The 18892-nt window shown below is 35.6% G+C and overlaps 1 protein-coding gene across 6 annotated transcripts in view; it reads left to right on the top strand.

Annotated features, from left to right (window-relative positions):
- ADAMTS20 (ADAM metallopeptidase with thrombospondin type 1 motif 20) overlaps positions 1-18892 on the top strand; it is a 203859-nt gene that overhangs the window by 100699 nt on the left and 84268 nt on the right. For all 6 annotated transcript variants that reach the window (XM_025284010.3, XM_006077068.4, XM_044941654.2 and 3 more), the window contains 10 exons: positions 2663-2789; positions 4356-4566; positions 4705-4869; positions 5595-5759; positions 8021-8140; positions 8741-8848; positions 10228-10392; positions 10488-10778; positions 11556-11717; positions 13522-13698. In XM_025284010.3, the coding sequence (XP_025139795.3) occupies positions 2663-2789; positions 4356-4566; positions 4705-4869; positions 5595-5759; positions 8021-8140; positions 8741-8848; positions 10228-10392; positions 10488-10778; positions 11556-11717; positions 13522-13698 (1691 nt within the window). The remainder of the gene's footprint in view (positions 1-2662; positions 2790-4355; positions 4567-4704; positions 4870-5594; positions 5760-8020; positions 8141-8740; positions 8849-10227; positions 10393-10487; positions 10779-11555; positions 11718-13521; positions 13699-18892) is intronic.

Below are 18892 nucleotides of genomic sequence, written 5' to 3'. Positions count from 1 at the left end.
TTGATAATTTCTCCACATTAAATTTTCTCTTCTCTCTTTGTAAAATTTATATTGTCTGGGTATACAGCCTCCTGGTCTGATCTCTTATCTCGTAATTTTCTCTCCAAATGTACATTTTTTTCCTTAGTGTTTCTCATCAACAGCTTGCTTTTGTTTCATGGATGTAATACCTGTGTCCGTGAGAGTATTAATTATAGTCTTGGAACTTTCTTCTTCTCCCTGACATATTTATTTCCTTTTAATTCTGTTTCTGCTTATTTAGGTCTCTTTTGTGTGAGTTGTCTTTCCTATATTGCCTACTGATCCTTTGATGTTTATTCATATTTAAGACTAAAATGCTAATTGAAAGTCCTGTGTGGGTTAAATAAGTCTTCTTATAGTTCTTTACTGTGTCTTTGGGGGAAAGGCTCAAATGTTGCTGTCACTTAATCTTTCTTCTTGAGCTAAAGAGTTTTCCAAGAAAGGAATTCTCCCATCTTCTGATGGCCAGTGAGGGGACTGGAGAAACTGTAAAAATTGGCTTGGAGCCAGAGGGAAATGGAGGGTGAGCCCAGTGGGCCTGAATCTCATCATTTCAGCATGGAGACTTTTATTGAGTCCCTCTCTTTTCAGTACAGAGCTTCCCCAGCTTCCCTCAGCTGCTGTGTCTGTGCCCCCAAGGTCATGTGCTCTGGAGCTATGCTATCCAGTATCCGGTATGGTAGTTACTAGCCACATGTGGCTAGCCCATTGAAATATGGTACAAGTGTGAAATGCACAATGAATTCTGAAGGCTTAGGATGAAAAAAGAATGTGAAATATATCATCAATAGTGTTTCTGCTGACATCATGTGGAAATGATCCTATTTGGATATTTGTATCTTTTTACTTTTTCATGTCACTACAAGACCATGTAAAATCACATGTGGTTCACATTGTTTTTATTAGATAGCGCTACTGTTGACTCTTAGGTGAAAGTCTGACTGTTCTTCATGAATACTTTTCAATCACGTCTCCATTTTTTCAGGCCTATGCCTTACACATTCACCTCTTCAGGGGAACCTGGTGTTTTTGATTCCTGGGCTTTGGTTGGATTCTGTGGCATGAATGGTTTGTTTCTTACTTTCTTCCTCCACAGGCTCAGGTTTCAGCTTCCTTGGCTCTGTTAAAATAGTAATTTCCATCTTCTTTTCATATTTAAAATTTCCTTTTCCTGCCTACTGTTCCCTCTTTTATTCTTTTAGGTTTTTGCCTTTTCAAAATTCTTTATAGTTATTTCAGATGGTACGCATGCAGAGATAAACATGCATGTTCATGTTTCGCCAACTGGAAGTACACAGTTGAACTTGGAGAAAACAGAAATTCGATCATGCCACTGACAGCTTGAACTTTTTCCTATCTCCTCATTGTGGAAAGTGCAAAATTCAGTCTACTCTGGCCTCTCTGACTTCTCTAAGTTTCCTTCATTGTGGTTATGCACCATATAAACAACTGCTAAATCTCAATGACTTAGAACAACAAACATTTATTTCTCACTCATACTGTGTGGTGGCTGCTAATTGGTTCTGACTCTTCTTCAGCTTGTTATTTACATCCATGTCATTCTCAAACAAATTAATAGACTTTATTTTTTTAGAGGGGTTTTAGGTTTGGGTTCAATCCCTGGGTTGGGAAAGTCCCCTGGAGAAGGGAACAGCTACCCACTCCAGTATTCTTGCCTGGAGAATTCCATGGACAGAGGAGCCTGGCAGGCTGTTGTCCATGGGGTCACAAATAGTCAGACACCACTAAGCGACTTTCACTTTCACACTAGGTGTATAGAAAGTTGGGCAAAAACTGCAAAAAAGTCTTATATTCTCTTTTCTTCTACAACCCCTCCCCAGTTCCCCTATTATTACCATCTTGCATTCATGTGGCATATTTATTCCAGTTGGTCCATTATTATCAACTGAAATCTGACCATGCTGCCTTTTCATTCAGGATTCCAGGCTTGATTGATCAGCCCCATCTGGAGAAGGCTGTTTTAGAAACAGAGAGATAAGAGTTGGCAGAAGCAGGAAAAGACTTTGAGAGCTTCTGCTTGGAACTGGAATAGTCATATTCCCTTCCAGGTGGTTGGCACAAACCTGCTGTCAATGGGCAGGGAAGTCTGCTCCTCCTCCGGGAAGTTATAGAAATGTTGTAGCAAGTAGAGATGTATAATTTTGTTGCAGTGAAAAGGCAAGCAAATAATGGGGAGCAGTAGTATACTATATCATATCAGCAAGGATTCTGCCCACTCAGTTCTCCACTAGCAACCCTTCCATCCAGCTGTAATAAATTTCTTCTTACTTCACACACTTGCCCCACCTTCCTTACATTTCCTTACTCAGCAAACTCCTCAGTGTTTCAGGATTCAGCTTGCTTATTGTAGAAAGTGATTCCTGACTAGTTCAGTATGCTAGCCTATTTGTATGCTATGTTGGAATTGTTTTTGCTTTCTTAGCTGCATCCTTCAAGCTTTTAGCAGAAGTAAATTATTATAAACACATGTATACCTGTGGCGGATTCATTTTGGTATTTGGCAAAACTTATACAATTATGTAAAGTTTAAAAATAAAATAAAATAAAAAAAAATTATTATGGAACATCTCCTTATGTGAGTTTTCCTTTAATTTTTATTTTTCATTTGACTTTGGCCAAGGTCTTCATAAAAGAAAAATTACTTGTGTACGTAAGAGTGATCATATGGTCGTGTCTGATCAAAGCTGTGACCACTTACCACTTCCATTGCTGGTGACTGAAAGGTGCAATACAGACTGTGAACTCAGGTAAGAAAAAAAGAAATAACGTATAATATAACCAGATAAAAATCAATAAGTGAGATAAGATGTAAAGAATCTACTGCAGTGCCTGGTATAAGGTGGACATGTAATTAATGTCTGTCCTTTCCCATTCCCTTAAAAAAACTTTAGACCCACTAATTTATTGTGAAACTCACCAATTGGTTTGAGTTTTTTATTCATAGTATTTGCTGAATTTCAGTATAGAGACCTCAATATTTTGTGTAAGAAATGGAAACAGATTTGTCTGTAAAATAAATACAGGAAAACTCTAATCTGAAAACCTATGGTTTAAAGCTCTGAAACAATACATTTAAGCATGATCCTCTAATTCCCATTGAACTCATGTACCAATAAACTTTTAAAGTTTGAGGATTAGAGAATCGATAGATTGATTTGTCTATCTTATCAACATTTTGTCCATTAAACTTTAAGTAATGAGATCCTAGACCATGGCAGGCAAGTTTTTTCTTCTAAAATTCTTGTCATTTGTTTTCTTGTGGTGGGTCTTACAGTGATGCTAAGAGCAATAACCCCGTCTAGCAGGCGACAGTCAACGTTCAGAGATGGCCAGAATCTCCTTTACTCAGCAAGGATGAGAATTTTTATGTACTTGTGGTGGTGTTTGGAGACATGTGGTGCAAGGCTCATGGTAGAATGGCATGTACAAGTTGCATCCTCTGCCTTGCTGTAGAGTGAAGTGCAACGAAATCCTTGAGATGCTGTTCAGATGGAAAGAAGCTCCATGAATTCTCTTCTTTGCTGTACTGCCGTGCTCATACTGAGAGATTGCTTGAGTGTAATTGGGATAATTTGGCTAACGCTGGCAGATTTTACTTGTGGAAAAAAAAAAATGTTCTCTCTGAAAGCATGTCTAAAAGTAGATTATATGAGTTAATGAGAAAATGTGATATGCTTTATAAAGACAAGTTTACCAACTTTTAAAGGCTTTTGATGTAGTTATGTTCCCAGATGTTCTCTGATCCTCAGTCAAATAAAGATGTTACATAGGGAGACACCACCTGATTATAGGTCAGATATATTTGGTTATAGTTTTAAATCTGCCACTTAGTAACCTTAATCTCAATCTTAATCTCAACCAGGTGTTTTCAAAAGTCTAGGGAGAGGCTTGGGATTCCTAGGAAGAGAACCCAAATTTCCCTGGGGTTCTTCTAGGGTGAGGCTTGTGGTTCCTCCAAATGCCTGGGTGTAGTGCTGGTTCCCTACCTCCAACTTTTATGGATTTGGAGTAAATGTTAAATTTTATTTAAAGAAAAGTAAAATTTCTGACAGAAGCCAAGCATATATACCATTTGAATGCACAGCACCACTGAGCTTCATTTTCTCATCTATATGATGAAAGTTTGGACTCTCTGATCTCTAAGAAGTTTTCATCACTAAATCAATGATATATCAAATATTTTTATTGTGGCTTGTCCATAAATTCTAACATAATTTTTAAACTTGAATAATATGTGTGAATTTTTCTGAATCCATGTTTTAAATTGTGTTCATCAGCATACCTTCTAAGCATAATAACATCATTTTTTATAGGTGGCACATCACTGGCAAAAGTGAATGTTCAGCCCTTTGCGGTCAAGGATACAAGTCGCTGGACGTCCATTGTATGAAGTATTCCATTCATAAAGGACAGACTGTTCCAGTAGTTGACCACCACTGCAGTGACCAACTTAAGCCTCCAACCCGAGAACCCTGCCATGGTGATTGTGTCTTAACCAGGTGGCATTATTTAGAATGGTCTCAGGTACAAAGAAAAAAGTATAGCTTAAGAAAAGTTGCTCCTTTATTCTACATCTAATTAAATATTTGTCACTTCAGAGAAGCGTTTTGTTCAACTTTTTATTTCGTGTCCATTTCGCACCACTTTTCTTTTTTTAACCAGTGTTCCAGGAGTTGTGGAGGAGGGGAGAGGTCTCGAGACTCTTACTGTATAAATAACTTTGGCCACCGTCTTGCTGACAGAGAATGCCAGGAACTTCCCCGAGTGACAGTAGAGAATTGCAATGAATTTTCCTGTCCCAGTTGGGCCACTAGTGAGTGGAGTGAGGTAACATTAAACACTTGAGGCTTAGAATTATTATAACATTGTACAGGAGATCTTTGTAATGGAAGGCTATATAATCCAAAAAAATATTTCAATTTGCTTTATCATTTGGTAAATAACTGTATTATCAGGGTAGTAAAATTTAAAAATGGCTGGTCCTTAAGCTATTTACAGCATCTGGCCAAAAATGACATAATTGGTGTTTAATCTAAAACCATTTTCATAGTGGGCTTTCCTGGGGGCTTCCCTGGTGGCTCAGATGGTAAAGAATCCTCCTGCAATGTGGGAGACCTGGGTTTAATCCCTGGGTTGGGAAGATCCCCTGGAGAAGGGCATGGTAACCCACTCCATTATGCTTGCCTAGAGAATCCCCATGGACAGAGGAGCCTGGCAGCCTACAGTCCATGGGGTCACAAAGAGTCAGACACGACTGGGTGACTAAGTACATTTTCATGGTGTGCACAGTAGGCTGAGATACATACTTGTTCTAAGATCGGTTTTGTATCTTTATTTCTGGAACAAATAGATGTTGTGCTGGGATTTGGGCAGCAGAAATTTGGGGTGGCTGATTTTACCCCATGAAGATCTCTGGTTTTTCTGAGGCGTGGAGGGAAAATATCCTTAAGGATGATCTTTAACTGTATTTGAATATACAAATTGATCGTTGCATTTTTTTGGGTATTTGTGTTGACTAATACTGAAAGTAATGGTCAGTTGGATTTTTCCAGTGTCTGGTTACCTGTGGAAAAGGAACAAACCAGCGGCAGGTGTGGTGTCAACTGAATGAAGATCACTTGAGTGATGGCTTCTGTGACCCAAGCACCAAGCCTGAGTCTCAAAGACCGTGTGAGCTTCATGCGTGCACTTCCTGGCAAGTAGGACCTTGGGGTTCTGTGAGTATATTACAGTACATGCACTTCTGCTCTAATCCATCATTACAGAATAGCACAGAATTATAGTATATTCAGTCTTTTAGTGGCTGCATCTAATTTTGGGTGGCTCTTGGAGAAAGATTCCTGAAATGTAAATTTGTACCTGTACAATTTTTTCAGTACTGCTAATTTTGCTGTGGTAAATATTCTAGCTTTGACTTTTAACTCACTTTTGTTAGCCACAATACTACAAATTTCTGTATTCAGTATCATGCCATAAGCCGTAATAGAAAAGAATATGAAAAAGAATATATGTATGAATAACTGATTCACTTTGCTATATGCCAGAAATTAACATAGCATTGTTAATCAGCTGTACTTCAGTAAACAATTTATGCTTTCACCAACTTTATGTAAACTATGCATTTTCATGTTTGGTGCCTAAATTATTCGTTCTCCTGTATTTAGAGTAGCCCTTGTTGGGAAGTTTTCCCAAACAGGTGGTTAGGAGATAATCTGATGGATGAGTTGTGAGCAGCTTAATATTCTGTGCAGATTGCCACACTTGCAAGGAAAACTGCTCTCATCTGCCCTTTAACTCTTTCCTGTTCTTTTCTTTCTTTATCTATTCAAAATTTACTTAGTATATTAAGCGACATGCATACACCAGGTCAATTTTGAAAAGTATTTAGTTTGCCTAAACTGTATTGACTCTGCCACCAAAATATGAAGCTTCTATTGATAGTTTTACATGATAACTTTTTAAAGATACAATAATAATTGCCATTTCAATTTCACTATTTTCAATTCAGTTCAGTTCAGTTGCTCAGTCGAATCCAACACTTTGCAACCCCATGGACCACAGCACACCAGGCCTCCCAGTCCATCACCAACTCCTGGAGTTTACCCAAGCTCATGTCCATTGAGTCGGTGATGCCATCCAACCATCTCATCCTCTGTCATTCCCTTTTCCTCCTGCCCTCAATCTGTCTCAGCATCAGGGTCTTTTCAGATGAGTCAACTCTTCGCATCAGGTGGCCAAAGTATTGGAGTTTCAGCTTGAGCATCAGTCCTTCCAATGAACACTGATTTCCTATAGGATGGACTGGTTGGATCTCCTTGCAGTCCAAGGGACTCTCAAGAGTCTTCTCCAACACCACAGTTCAAAAGCATCAATTCTTCTGTGCTCAGCTTTCTTTATAGTCCGACTCTCACATCCATACATGACTACTGGAAAAGCCATAGCCCTGACTGTACTGACCTTTGTTGGCAAAATAATGCTGTCTAGGTTGGTCATAACTTTCCTTCTAAGGACTAAGCGTCTTTTAATTTCATGGCTGCAGTCATCATCTACAGTGATTTTGGAGCCCCCCAAAATAAAGTCTGTCACTATTTCCACTGTTTCCCCATCTATTTGCCATGAAGTGATGGGACCAGATGCCATGATCTTAGTTTTCTGAATGTTGAATTTTAAGCCAACTTTTTCACTCTCCTCTTTCACTTTCATCAAGAGGCTTTTTAGTTCCTCTTCACTTTCTGCCATAAGGGTGGTGTCATCTACATATCTGAGGTTATTGATATTTCTCCCGGCAATCTTGATTCCAGCTTGTGCTTCTTCCAGCCCAGCATTTCTCATGATGTACTCTGCATAGAAGTTAAATAAGAGGGTGACAACATACAGCCTTGACGAACTCCTTTTCCTATTTGGAACCAGTTTGTTGTCCAGTTCTAACTGTTGCTTCCTGATCTGCATACAGATTTTTCAAGAGGCAGGTCAGGTGGTCTGGTATTCCCATCTCTTTCAGAATTTTCCACAGTTTATTGTGATCCACACAGTCAAAGGCTTTGGCATAGTTAATAAAGCAGAAATAGATGTGTTTCTGGAACTCTCTTGTTTTTTCGATGATCCAGTGGATGTTGGCAATTTGATCTCTGGTTTTCTGCCTTTTCTAAAACCAGCTTGAACATCTGGAAGTTCACGGTTCACGTATTGCTGAAGCCTGGCTTGGAGAATTTTGAGCATTACTTTACTAGCCTGTGAGATGAGTGCAATTGTGTGGTAGTTTGAGCATTCTTTGGCATTGCCTATTTTATTAGTATCTATATAAATTTGAATAAAGATGTATGTTGATTAAATTTCCTCATTTTAAGTCTAGAATCTGGAATAAAGGACTAATAAAAATATCTACTGAAAGTAGATTCTTAACTGTGTACATGTTAAGAAAATTAAGTCTATGTAATGTCTGAGCGATGGTGTTCCGTATCTGCTTATATTCTTCCAGTGCACAGCCACGTGTGGACAGGGGTACCAGATGCGTGCTGTGAAATGCGTCAACGAGCTGTTCAGTGCAGTGCTAGATGACAGACTGTGCCATGGAGCTAGTCGCCCAAGTGAAAGGCAGGTAAACAACACCTCTCCATGGATTATAAACAAAAATGTTTGATACAGGAAGATTATTGATGTGTTAAAATTATTTCCATATGTATTTTTCCACTTAAACGTATATGCCTTAAAAATGTAGGTGGGCATCAGAGAGTTTATTGTTCTTGGTTTTGCCAGCTTTATTGATGGATTTGTTTTTACTCTTCATCTGATATTGGATCACTCATTTAACTTATGTTTCCATCCTTTGAACTACAGAAGGATGATGCATTATTATGAGTATAATGAACTTCTCAAGTGTGGCTTAAGGTAGTGATCTGTGTTCATTCAGAAGGTTTCAGCTTAGTGATATTTTTCAAAGACTATTACTCTTTTCTTTTTAAATCATTGGGCAGAATGATCCAAACTTTAACCTTCAGAGTCAAACTATCCACTTCTAGCCCTTGATAGTACTTTGTGCTTTTGGAAAATAAAAACCTTTACATTGCTTATTTGTAGTTTACTATGCAGCCGTTCTTGACTTACATAATTGAAAAAAGAAATGAAGTATAGGATTTTAGTATCAATCATAGTGTTTAATTCATTAATGTTTCATGAGGTCCATTTTTCTTTTGAACAGGATTGTATTGTTACACCTTGCCCAGTTATCCCTAAAATTGGGGCCACTTCCTTGCCAGCTGTTCCCGTGAGAAAGATAACACAATGGCGATATGGTTCTTGGACCCCAGTAAGTGAATTTCTTTAAGAGAGACAGTATTTCTACTATGGAGGCTTTCAGTTGCTCCAGATTTGCCAAATTAATATATGCATTCATTCTCAGGTATTTTGATGGAGATGGTGTTAGAAGAGCATAGGGTTTCAGATCAGATCAGATCAGTCACTCAGTTGTGTCCGACTCTTTGCAACCCCATGAATCGCAGCACGCCAGGCCTCCCTGTCCATCACCAACTCCCGGAGTTCACTCAGACTCACGTCCATGGTGTCAGTGATGCCATCCAGCCATCTCATCCTCTGTCGTCCCCTTCTCCTCCTGCCCCCAATTCCTCCCAGCATCAGAGTCTTTTCCAATGAGTCAACTCTTCCCATGAGGTGGCCAAAGTACTGGAGTTTCAGCTTTAGCATCAGTCCTTCCAAAGAAATCCCAGGGCTGATCTCCTTCAGAATGGACTGGTTGGATCTCCTTGCAGTCTGACGGACTCTTAAGAGTCTTCTCCAACACCACAGTTCAGAAGCATCAATTCTTCCACGCTCAGCCTTCTTCACAGTCCAACTCTCATATCCATACATACATGACCACAGGAAAAACCATAGCCTTGACGAGACAAACCTTTGTTGGCAAAGTAATGTCTCTGCTTTTGAATATGCTATCTAGGTTGGTCATAACTTGCCTTCCAAGGAGTAAGCGTCTTTTAATTTCATGGCTGCAGTCACCATCTGTAGTGATTTTGGAGCCCAGAAAAATAAAGTCTGACACTGTTTCCAGTTTCCCCATCTATTTCCCATGAAGTGATGGGAATTAGGTAATTTAATGACTAAATCCTGTTCTGTCTTTCAAGAGCTCTGTTTCTGTGGGCAAGAATTTAAGTTTTCTAGATCTGTTTTTTAATCCTACCAAATAAGGATAATATTTATGTCATAGGTTGTTATGAGAAGCAGATGTGATATTAGACTTTTATTAGATTTGGAATATATACTTGCTTTAGTCTTATATGAAAGATATATTTTTAAGTTTCATATATTCTCTGAATATTTTAATTATGAGAGTCTATCTTCTCTATTACCTAGGTCTTTCAGAGTTGTCTTAAATGTTATCTTAAGATTCTCTTATCTATAATCTTTTTTATAATTTTGACAAATAGCTAATCACTATTCTGAAAAGTTGAGTGTTTTGTTTTATTATCACAAGCATTCTGATTTGTGAAGTTTATTTTTTAAACTCATTGGAATATTCACTGCCCTGTCTTTGACTCAGAAATGATGCCAGGTGATAATATTTATAAATTAAGTTTTTTCAAGAATCTTGAGGTTTAGAAATTTGAACAACAACCAAGTGTAAGGGATGTAGGAGTGTCCTGTATAATGCTTTGGTATTATTCAATTTTTCAGTGCTCTGTGTCTTGTGGAAGAGGAAATCAAGCCCGCTATGTAAGTTGTCGTGATGCTCATGATGGAATAGCAGATGAATCATTTTGTGCCCACTTACCCCGACCAGCTGAAATAGCTGTCTGTTTTAGCCCTTGTGGAGAGTGGCAAACAGGGAATTGGTCACCTGTAAGTACTTTTTTGCAAACAAAGTGAAATGAGAAATTTAAATATAATATTTGAACTTTGAGGTAATGCAGTTTATTGGCTAAATTTGTGATCAGTGTTCAGCTTCCTGTGGCCGTGGAAAAATGACTCGACAAGTTTTATGCATCAACTATCATCAGCCAGTTAATGAGAATTACTGTGACCCTGAAGTCCGCCCTGTGATAGAACAAGAATGTAATCTGGCAGCCTGCCCTCCCACGTACAGCCACTTTCCGAGTTCCTCTGAGCAGCCAAGCCATTTTCCAGGCAGGAATTTTCCATTAACTCACAAACCAGAAGATAATCAAAATCAGGGGGTCCATCCATCAATCAGAGAAAACCAGTGGCGAACAGGACCATGGGGATCAGTAAGCCCTCTTTATTGAGTTATACTAATTCTGTAATTTTGTTATGTTATATGGCCTTTTAACAGAAATGTACATAATGACATCAGATGCTTTTAATGCTAATTATTTCTGAAGATCAGTAGTTTAAATCTTAAAAAGATTAAGCAATTTTTGATGCAGATTGCAAATCTCTAGAGTTCTAATTGAATTATACCCTAATGTGGTATTATGATTACAGAGGAATCCATTTGAAAAAAATCTTAGAGTCCATTATAGTAAAAATGAAATCTTTTAAGTGTTAAGATTACCAATGTCTATGAAGAAAAATATCAAACCCAGAAATTACTATGATAACAGTGCAGTAAGCTGGTGTAAAACCATGATTACTTTGTACAAAAGGTACAATTGTGGTTTGTATTTTGTATGAGATTAATGATACCAAGCAAAGAAAAATAACGTGAAAGTTGGGAAACTTAACATTATCTTTTTTTTTTTTTTCCTTCCTAGTGAGACCTGAAAACTTGAATTCCTTTTTACTTAATGCCTAGGACAAGGGTGAATTTTTTATGGCAAACTTTAAAGATTTACCTTCCTACCAATAAATTTTAATGAAACTCATGGTAATACCCAGGTTTTTTTGACAGATATTCTTTATTCAAATTATGATTCCAAAGGAAGGGTAACTTGACGAGCTTGAAGTTGAGTCAAAGAAGCGTTTTTCTTTTATCTTAGTGTTTTGTATGTAATTTTGTGACATGGAGTCTCAGCTTGTGTGTTCCTGTGTTCCATCCTTTCCAGTGCTCTAGCAGTTGTGCTGGAGGTGTTCAACGTAGAGTTGTGGTCTGCCAGGATGAGAATGGACAAAGTGCCAGTTACTGCGATGCAGCGTCCAAACCCCCAGAGTCAAAGCACTGTGATTCGGGACCTTGTCCACAGTGGAACTATGGAAGCTGGGGAGAAGTAAGTCCTACTGTCTCCTAAACTTGCGGAAATTATGACAGCCCCTAAGACCGAAAGTTAAGCGCTTCATACCCTTCCTGTTGAATAATCTTACTTCACTATACTAGACAGATTTTTAAAAAATTGAGTCACTAAAACTATAATCTTTTAATAAACATTGTATCATGGTATAAATCACTCATTTATGATAGGAAATATATGCTCCAGATTTTTGACAGAATGCTATGTGCTAGCCAGTAGGTGACTTCCTAAACCTCTCTACGGAGAAGGCAATGGCACCCCACTCCAGTACTCTTGCCTGGAAAATCCCATGGACGGAGAAGCCTGGTGGGCTGCTGTCCCTGGGGTCGCTAAGAGTCAGACACGACTGAGCGACTTCACTTTCACTTTTCACTTTCATGCATTGGAGAAGGAAATGGCAACCCACTCCAGTGTTCTTGCCTGGAGAATCCCAGGGACGGGGTAGCCTGGTGGGCTGCTGTCTATGGGGTCACACAGAGTCGGACACGACTGAAGTGACTTAGCAGCAGCAGCAATACCTCTCTAAAACTAGTATATTATTGTCTTAATTTCTTAGAAAATTAATTGATATAAAGACAGAAAAATAGAGTGATATGTAGGCCATGTTAATATCCTATTATGGAACCATTCATTTGATGAATCTAAAATGAATAGCTATCAATTATTGAGCACTTTCTTCATGTCCTGACCTTCTTTTAGGCACTGGGATATGAAGATAATTTTTAAAATGGTTGTAATAAATACTAATTCCACCTATATTATGCATGAGAAAGAAGAAAGACTTACATTGGCTTTGGATAAATAAAACAAGCCACCTAATTTAATTAGTCAAATATTTGTGTTTAATGATTTTTAAAAAATTAATTTATTAATTTTTGATTGCACTGGGTCTCTGTTGCTGCGCTCAGGCTTTCCTTAGTTGCAGCAAACTGGGGTTCCTCTTTATTGCAGTGCTCGGACTTCTCATTGCAGTGGCTTCTCTTGTTGCAGAGCACAGGCTCTAGGCGCATGGGCTTCAGTAGTTGGCAATGCGCGAGCTCAGTAGTTGTGACGTATAGGCTTAGTTGCTCTGCAGTATGTGGAATCTTCCTGGACCAGGGATCAAACCCCTGTCCCCTATATCGGCAGGAGGTTCGTATCCACTGCACTGCCAGGGAAGTTCCCTGTTTAATGATTTTCAGTACCTATTTTCTCTCCATTGGGAATTTGGAAATCATTGTTTAAAGATACACTTCTGATCAGGTGCTAATAAAGTATGTCTTTAAAATATACTTTTACAATTTTCCAAAATGAAAGTAACTTTTTCAGTTGTGAGTTAATTCTTGTGAAAATTCAAATAATTTGAAAAATTGTGAAAAGATATGAACTTTTAATATTGATACATTTCCTGCCAGACTTTAGTTCTGTGTGGGTTTCAGAAATAGGTTCATTAATTATACATGTTGCTTTGCCACCTGCTGTTCTCATGTAATAGATATATTCAACATCTTTCTGTCTTTATAAATTTAGATTTCCCTTCATGGATACATAGCTATGTATCTTTTGATAGGATACCATATACATTATGTAGTTATTACCTATTACAGTACTAATTTTCAAAATTTTGTCTTTAAAAAAAAGGATGGAACTGAAACTTTGATTTATTTTTGAAGAAATGTTGAGAGTTATGAAGAAAGGATAAACTTTAAGCTGTAGCAGTTCTGATTATGTACTCATCACTGAATCAACCAGCATAATATTCTCTTTGAAGCCACATAGTTTTTCTCTTCCTTCTTATTTTTAGTGTACACAAACGTGTGGAGGAGGAATAAAATCAAGATTTGTAATATGTCAGTTTCCCAATGGCCAACTGTCACAAGAGCAAAACTGTGAAATGTTGAACAAGCCACCTAGTGTGGTACAGTGTCATATACATGCTTGCCCTGATGATGTATCATGGCATCGGGGACCATGGAAATCGGTACGATAGTACTCTTATTTTTATCCTTCTGTTTTGTTTTATTCTGTCCCTTTTACTTTAATTTTCTCTCTTTATAAATTGTGATGCACACATTTTATCTTCCAATATTTTTTAAAGCAGACCATTGGCCATGTTGGCTTGTGTCATTAAATTTGATAGTTTGAAAGAGTATTCATTCAAGTACTGTAATATATACATATATATATATATAATAGTTTTACATGTATTTATTTTTTATAAGTGAATTTTGAACCATAGCACTAATCTAATGGAAGTGTTTTTCTCCAGTACCGTTTTGGCTTGCCACAAATTAATTGAAAATGTTTTACTATTTACATTTGTACATAATGTTAACATTGTGCTTGTAACAATGGCAAGTTAAGGCTGTGTCTTGTTTGAGTGTATAACTGTTTGTGGCTTTTGTCTGTCAATGTCCAGTAACTGATCTAAAAGCAAATAACATTTTTATAATTGTTAAACTTTAATATTTTGTTGGAAATGTGAAAATATTGTATTAAAAAAGAGAAATTTACTTACACAAAGTAAATTAATTGTTTATAATTTGTTACATACATCATGAAAAAGTATGATTTATGTAGTAATTTATATGAATGTTCATATCTTCCACTGTGTGGAGTTACTGTATTTTGGACTGTTTTAATTTTTTATTTTTTGAAGCCATAGATAAAAATTCATAAATAGTCATGAATGATTAATTTCTTCTAGTATTTTTTAACTACCCAGGCTTTGAAGAATAATTAATATATAGATACAGTGAAACTAGCATTTTGGTCAATTTTGATATTTTAAATCACAAACAACCAAGTATACTTCTTTCTGGTGATAAAATGATTGGAGTCTATAATCTATTTATAATTAAGATTATAAAGTTAAGCAGTTCTTTATTTGGAAAATAATTAACTCTGATTTTATACCCGAACCTGATGTAGGCACTTGTTTAGCTTCACCCAGGTCAAAGTTTTACAGTGAAATGTAAACCTGTTTCAATTCATGCTATTTGAAGAACAGGTCAAGTTCTAGTTCAGACTAAATTCATCTTTTTAGTCACTATGACTGATACAAAACAGCAGAGCATTTTAACTTTATGGGAAGATCTTAAATTGCTGCATTAGAATTAGAGAGCCATAACTTTTTGGGAGCTAACAAAAAGCATTTTGCTATAAGCATTCACATATGTACTTAAAATGTTCACTGACCATGTGCTATATCCTAGGGACTATTCTGTCGTGATACTATAAAGACATATTTGTTAGCCTATGGAGTTTACAATCTAATTGGAGAGATATGAAGTCCTGTAAGAAGTCACTATAGATTTTTTTTTGTTAGTCGTTTTTGGTTGGAAATTCACTTTCTCTGTACTATATCTGTTACATTTTCTTTTGTTTTATTGGTTTAATTATAAGCCTAGTCATTAATAAGACTTAATCCATAGATTGCCTTCTTGGAATTTGCCTCAATTGGGACAGCAGACATAAAGGTTTTATTTTCTCCATTCATGAATTCATTCATTCACAAAGCATTCAACATTTACTCATGGCTTCTGCTTTGTGCTGTATATTGAAGTTCCTAAAATTAAGTGGTCTGAATCAGATCTTCTATATCAGGGATCAGCAAATTATCAAACCTGGCCAATTGTCTATTTTTATAAATAACTTTTATTGGAACACAGGCATGCACATTTTTTATGTATTACCTATGGCTGCTTTTGAGACTTTCTTAGACTCAATAGAGACTTTCTTTTACGATAGAGACTGACCCTCAAAGCCTGAGATATTTACTATTTGGTCTTTCTGGGGAAAGTTTGTTGATTCCTGTTCTATTTAATAAACATCATGAAACTTTAAAAATTTGACACACCTAAATTTATAGCATATTGGAATTGCAAATATTCATTTGGAGTCAGTTTTAGATTTTTTGATCCTTTGTTTAATATTTTAAAATATTTTAAGGTTTATCAATCTTTTCTACATATTCACTATAGTATTTACATAATTTTGCCCCATCTTTATTGAGATATGTAGTCATATTGTATGTTTAAAGTGTACAACCTCACAAAATTTTGATTGTGTTGGATTCCATCAAATGCTATATTCCAATAATTTGTATCATGATATTTTTTGGTATGTCATAAGTGAAAAACCCGAATGTTCACTAAAGACCCTTTGCAGAGATAACTTTGTCAACCTCACAAAAACAAGTGACCAAGAAAACAATAATTTCAAATTACAAAATAGTAAAACAGAAGTATATAATTCTTCATTGTTTATTACATGTCTATCCCACAAAGGAGTTCATTGATTAATTCAGTCTTTGCACTAGTAAAGAACTAGTAAATTGAAGATAATTTAAAAATTACAATAATTTTATTTATTAATTTTTAATAAAGTAAATATATATCATTAAAGTTTCTGGATTTCTTATTATATGAAGAATTTTAATCCTTAAATTAGCCTTTTATATTAAAAGGGTTTAAGGGATCTGAAGTTTTATTGTTAAAACCAGTTATAACTTTTAATTTACCTCTTTCAGTGTTGCTACGTATTAGCCAGATTTCAGAATACCTCTTATTAACATATCAGGTTAATATTCTTTAATGCATAACTTTAATTTCAGAAGATCCTATTTACTAGGTTAGAAAAGTAAGAAAACGTGTATATATGTATATAAGTAAACATATATAAATAACATGAAATCTTAAATACTTTTCATTTTAAAGTAAAATTAAAGTACCAAGTGCTAAATAATTAAAATGTAGCTAGGAATTAAGTTGTAAATATACATGTAAATTTTCTCCATGTTGGAAACTTTATGTTGTAATAATCTATAAGCATGATTAAAGAAAGAAAGTAATCTTAACATATATCTGTTAATGACTGCATTTTTGTGACTAGTCAATGTGAAATGATTGTATTTTAACCCTTGCTTATTAATGATGTGTTGCTGGCCTTGTGCTTTTCTTAATTCACATGTATGTTGTATTTTTATTCTTTGAACCAATATCTAAAATGTTTTAAGTCACTGAACCGATTCTGTATTGTAAAGAATGCCTCTTTTCTTTTGAGGGTTTTTTTAAATAACAAATTGCTAATTTTTCTTATTAAACATTTAATTGTTGAATAGTATATGTTTTTATAATTTTACTGAGTATGTATATAAGCTACTGTTATTTTTATATAATCTTATTAGAAATTGACATTGGTTTTTAAAAATAAGATTTATTGTTTAGCTATCAATTTTTAAATACTAGGAATTTTAATATTCATATATTATAAATAATGAATAAAAATTTATGGTGTAAACAAACTTACTTAGTAAATTAATAGATGTACTCATGCCCAGTATAGTCTTTAAAAGGTGAGTAAAATTTTTATTTTTCTTTGATAAAGTGAGGGACACTACATGTAACATAGACTATTTTAGCAAATGCTCTTTAAATAAATTTGTATTAATTTCTTTATATTTCCCCATAGGCTTCATTTAAGTAATTCATTTTCCTAGAATGTTTTCATTCTGTACATAAAATCAGTTCATATTTGGTAAGAAAATAATGTGCATTCCATTGTTTTCTGGAGTTAATGATGATCCAACAGAAGTAAAGAGAATAATTTTTCATTTAAGATTGTTTTTTCTTCTAAAATTGAGAAAATATTTTTTAAAAAGATGAAAGCTTGGTGCTTGAACCCTCTTGATCCTACTGCTTTTTCCAAAGCATTTCTTTATAAAATAGTACCCTCCTGTAGCACTGTGTTAAAACATATATATGTATACGTGAGTGTGTGTGTGTGTGTGTGTATGACTAAATTTCTATTAAGATACAATGGAATGTGACAAATAAAAACACCTTCAGAAATGAGCATGGGGTAGCTGCACACACCTAGTAAATTTGCAGTTTGTCAATTTAACAGTTTTGTGTAACAAAAGAACATTGAGAGTCTGAGCAGGAGGGGTTGGGCTCCCACTCAAGGTGGAATGCACTTGGAAAGGAACTTGCTCCTAAGTTCAGCAGCAGCCAGGGGAACAAGGTAATGTGTGGGGAAATGGTTTCAAGAAGCTGTCAATTCTTTGTAGAGTGTTCAGTAAAACTATAGTAATTGGTTATTTTCTTGAATTTGGAAAAGACACACATAAGTATAGCAAAGGGCTGGAAATCTACTTCATTACCAATTTATCATGGAAATCTACTGAAATAATGTTTCTATTTGTTATATTGCCATACCGTTTTATGGTACATTCAGTAACTCCCCCAAATTCTAAGCATTCCCTACATGTTATAGGCATTATGTTAGTCACTAGAAGTAAATCGGCACAATCTCTGTATATAAAGAATTTGCAGTTTAGTGGTGAATGTACTAAATAAACAGATGATTAGAAGCAGAATGGGATTCCTATCTCTTTTCAGTAACAACCTTGTGATTTGTAATAGTGAAGACTCATAATATTAGGGGCTTAATAGACTATAATTATTCAAGAATTTGTAATGAGGATTGTACTTGACAACATAATTATTATTGCAACAATTCCTTCCAGAAAGCCTAAACTAGTATGATATATTCCATTACAACCTGGCAAGAGATGAGTGGTGTTAAAGTCTATGCTAGAAGAATACTTTAGTTTTTGTGTAATTGCAACATCTTTTTCTTTTTTTGTGTATGCATAGATTTCATGAATCACTAAAAGGGAGGATGTGGACTGATTTATAGTTCGCCCTAGCTGTGATGCTTTGAAAACAGTTTTAGAGGCACAAATGGGCCTTGCAGGTTTGACATGTGCAATCTAGGCAAAACTGAAGGAGACAATCTAATGATGAGAATGTAGAAAAGACATTTGTATGTGTGTTTGGTTGAGTGAAGTTAGAATGTAATTTGAAATAACTAAAAAGTTAACTTTATCATTATAGTTAACTAAAAGTTTATATGCTGCTGCTGCTGCTAAGTCGCTTCAATCGTGTCCGACACTGTGCAACCCCATAGACGGCAGCCCATCAGGCTCCTAAAGTTTATATAGTTTATAGTTAACTATAGTTTGAAGTTAACTAAAGTTAACTATATCATTAAATGGTGATATATGTATTTTTCTTAATATTAAAAAATAGACAATCATGTTTCTGTTGTAATTCTATTTTTTCAGGCATAGTGCTTCAGAATATTTAAGAATCTCTGGAAATAGATTTTTA

This window comes from Bubalus bubalis, chromosome 4 (assembly GCF_019923935.1).
Source record: "Bubalus bubalis isolate 160015118507 breed Murrah chromosome 4, NDDB_SH_1, whole genome shotgun sequence".
NCBI classification, from domain to species: domain Eukaryota; kingdom Metazoa; phylum Chordata; class Mammalia; order Artiodactyla; family Bovidae; genus Bubalus; species Bubalus bubalis.
This window is presented reverse-complemented; position numbering and strand designations above follow the sequence as displayed.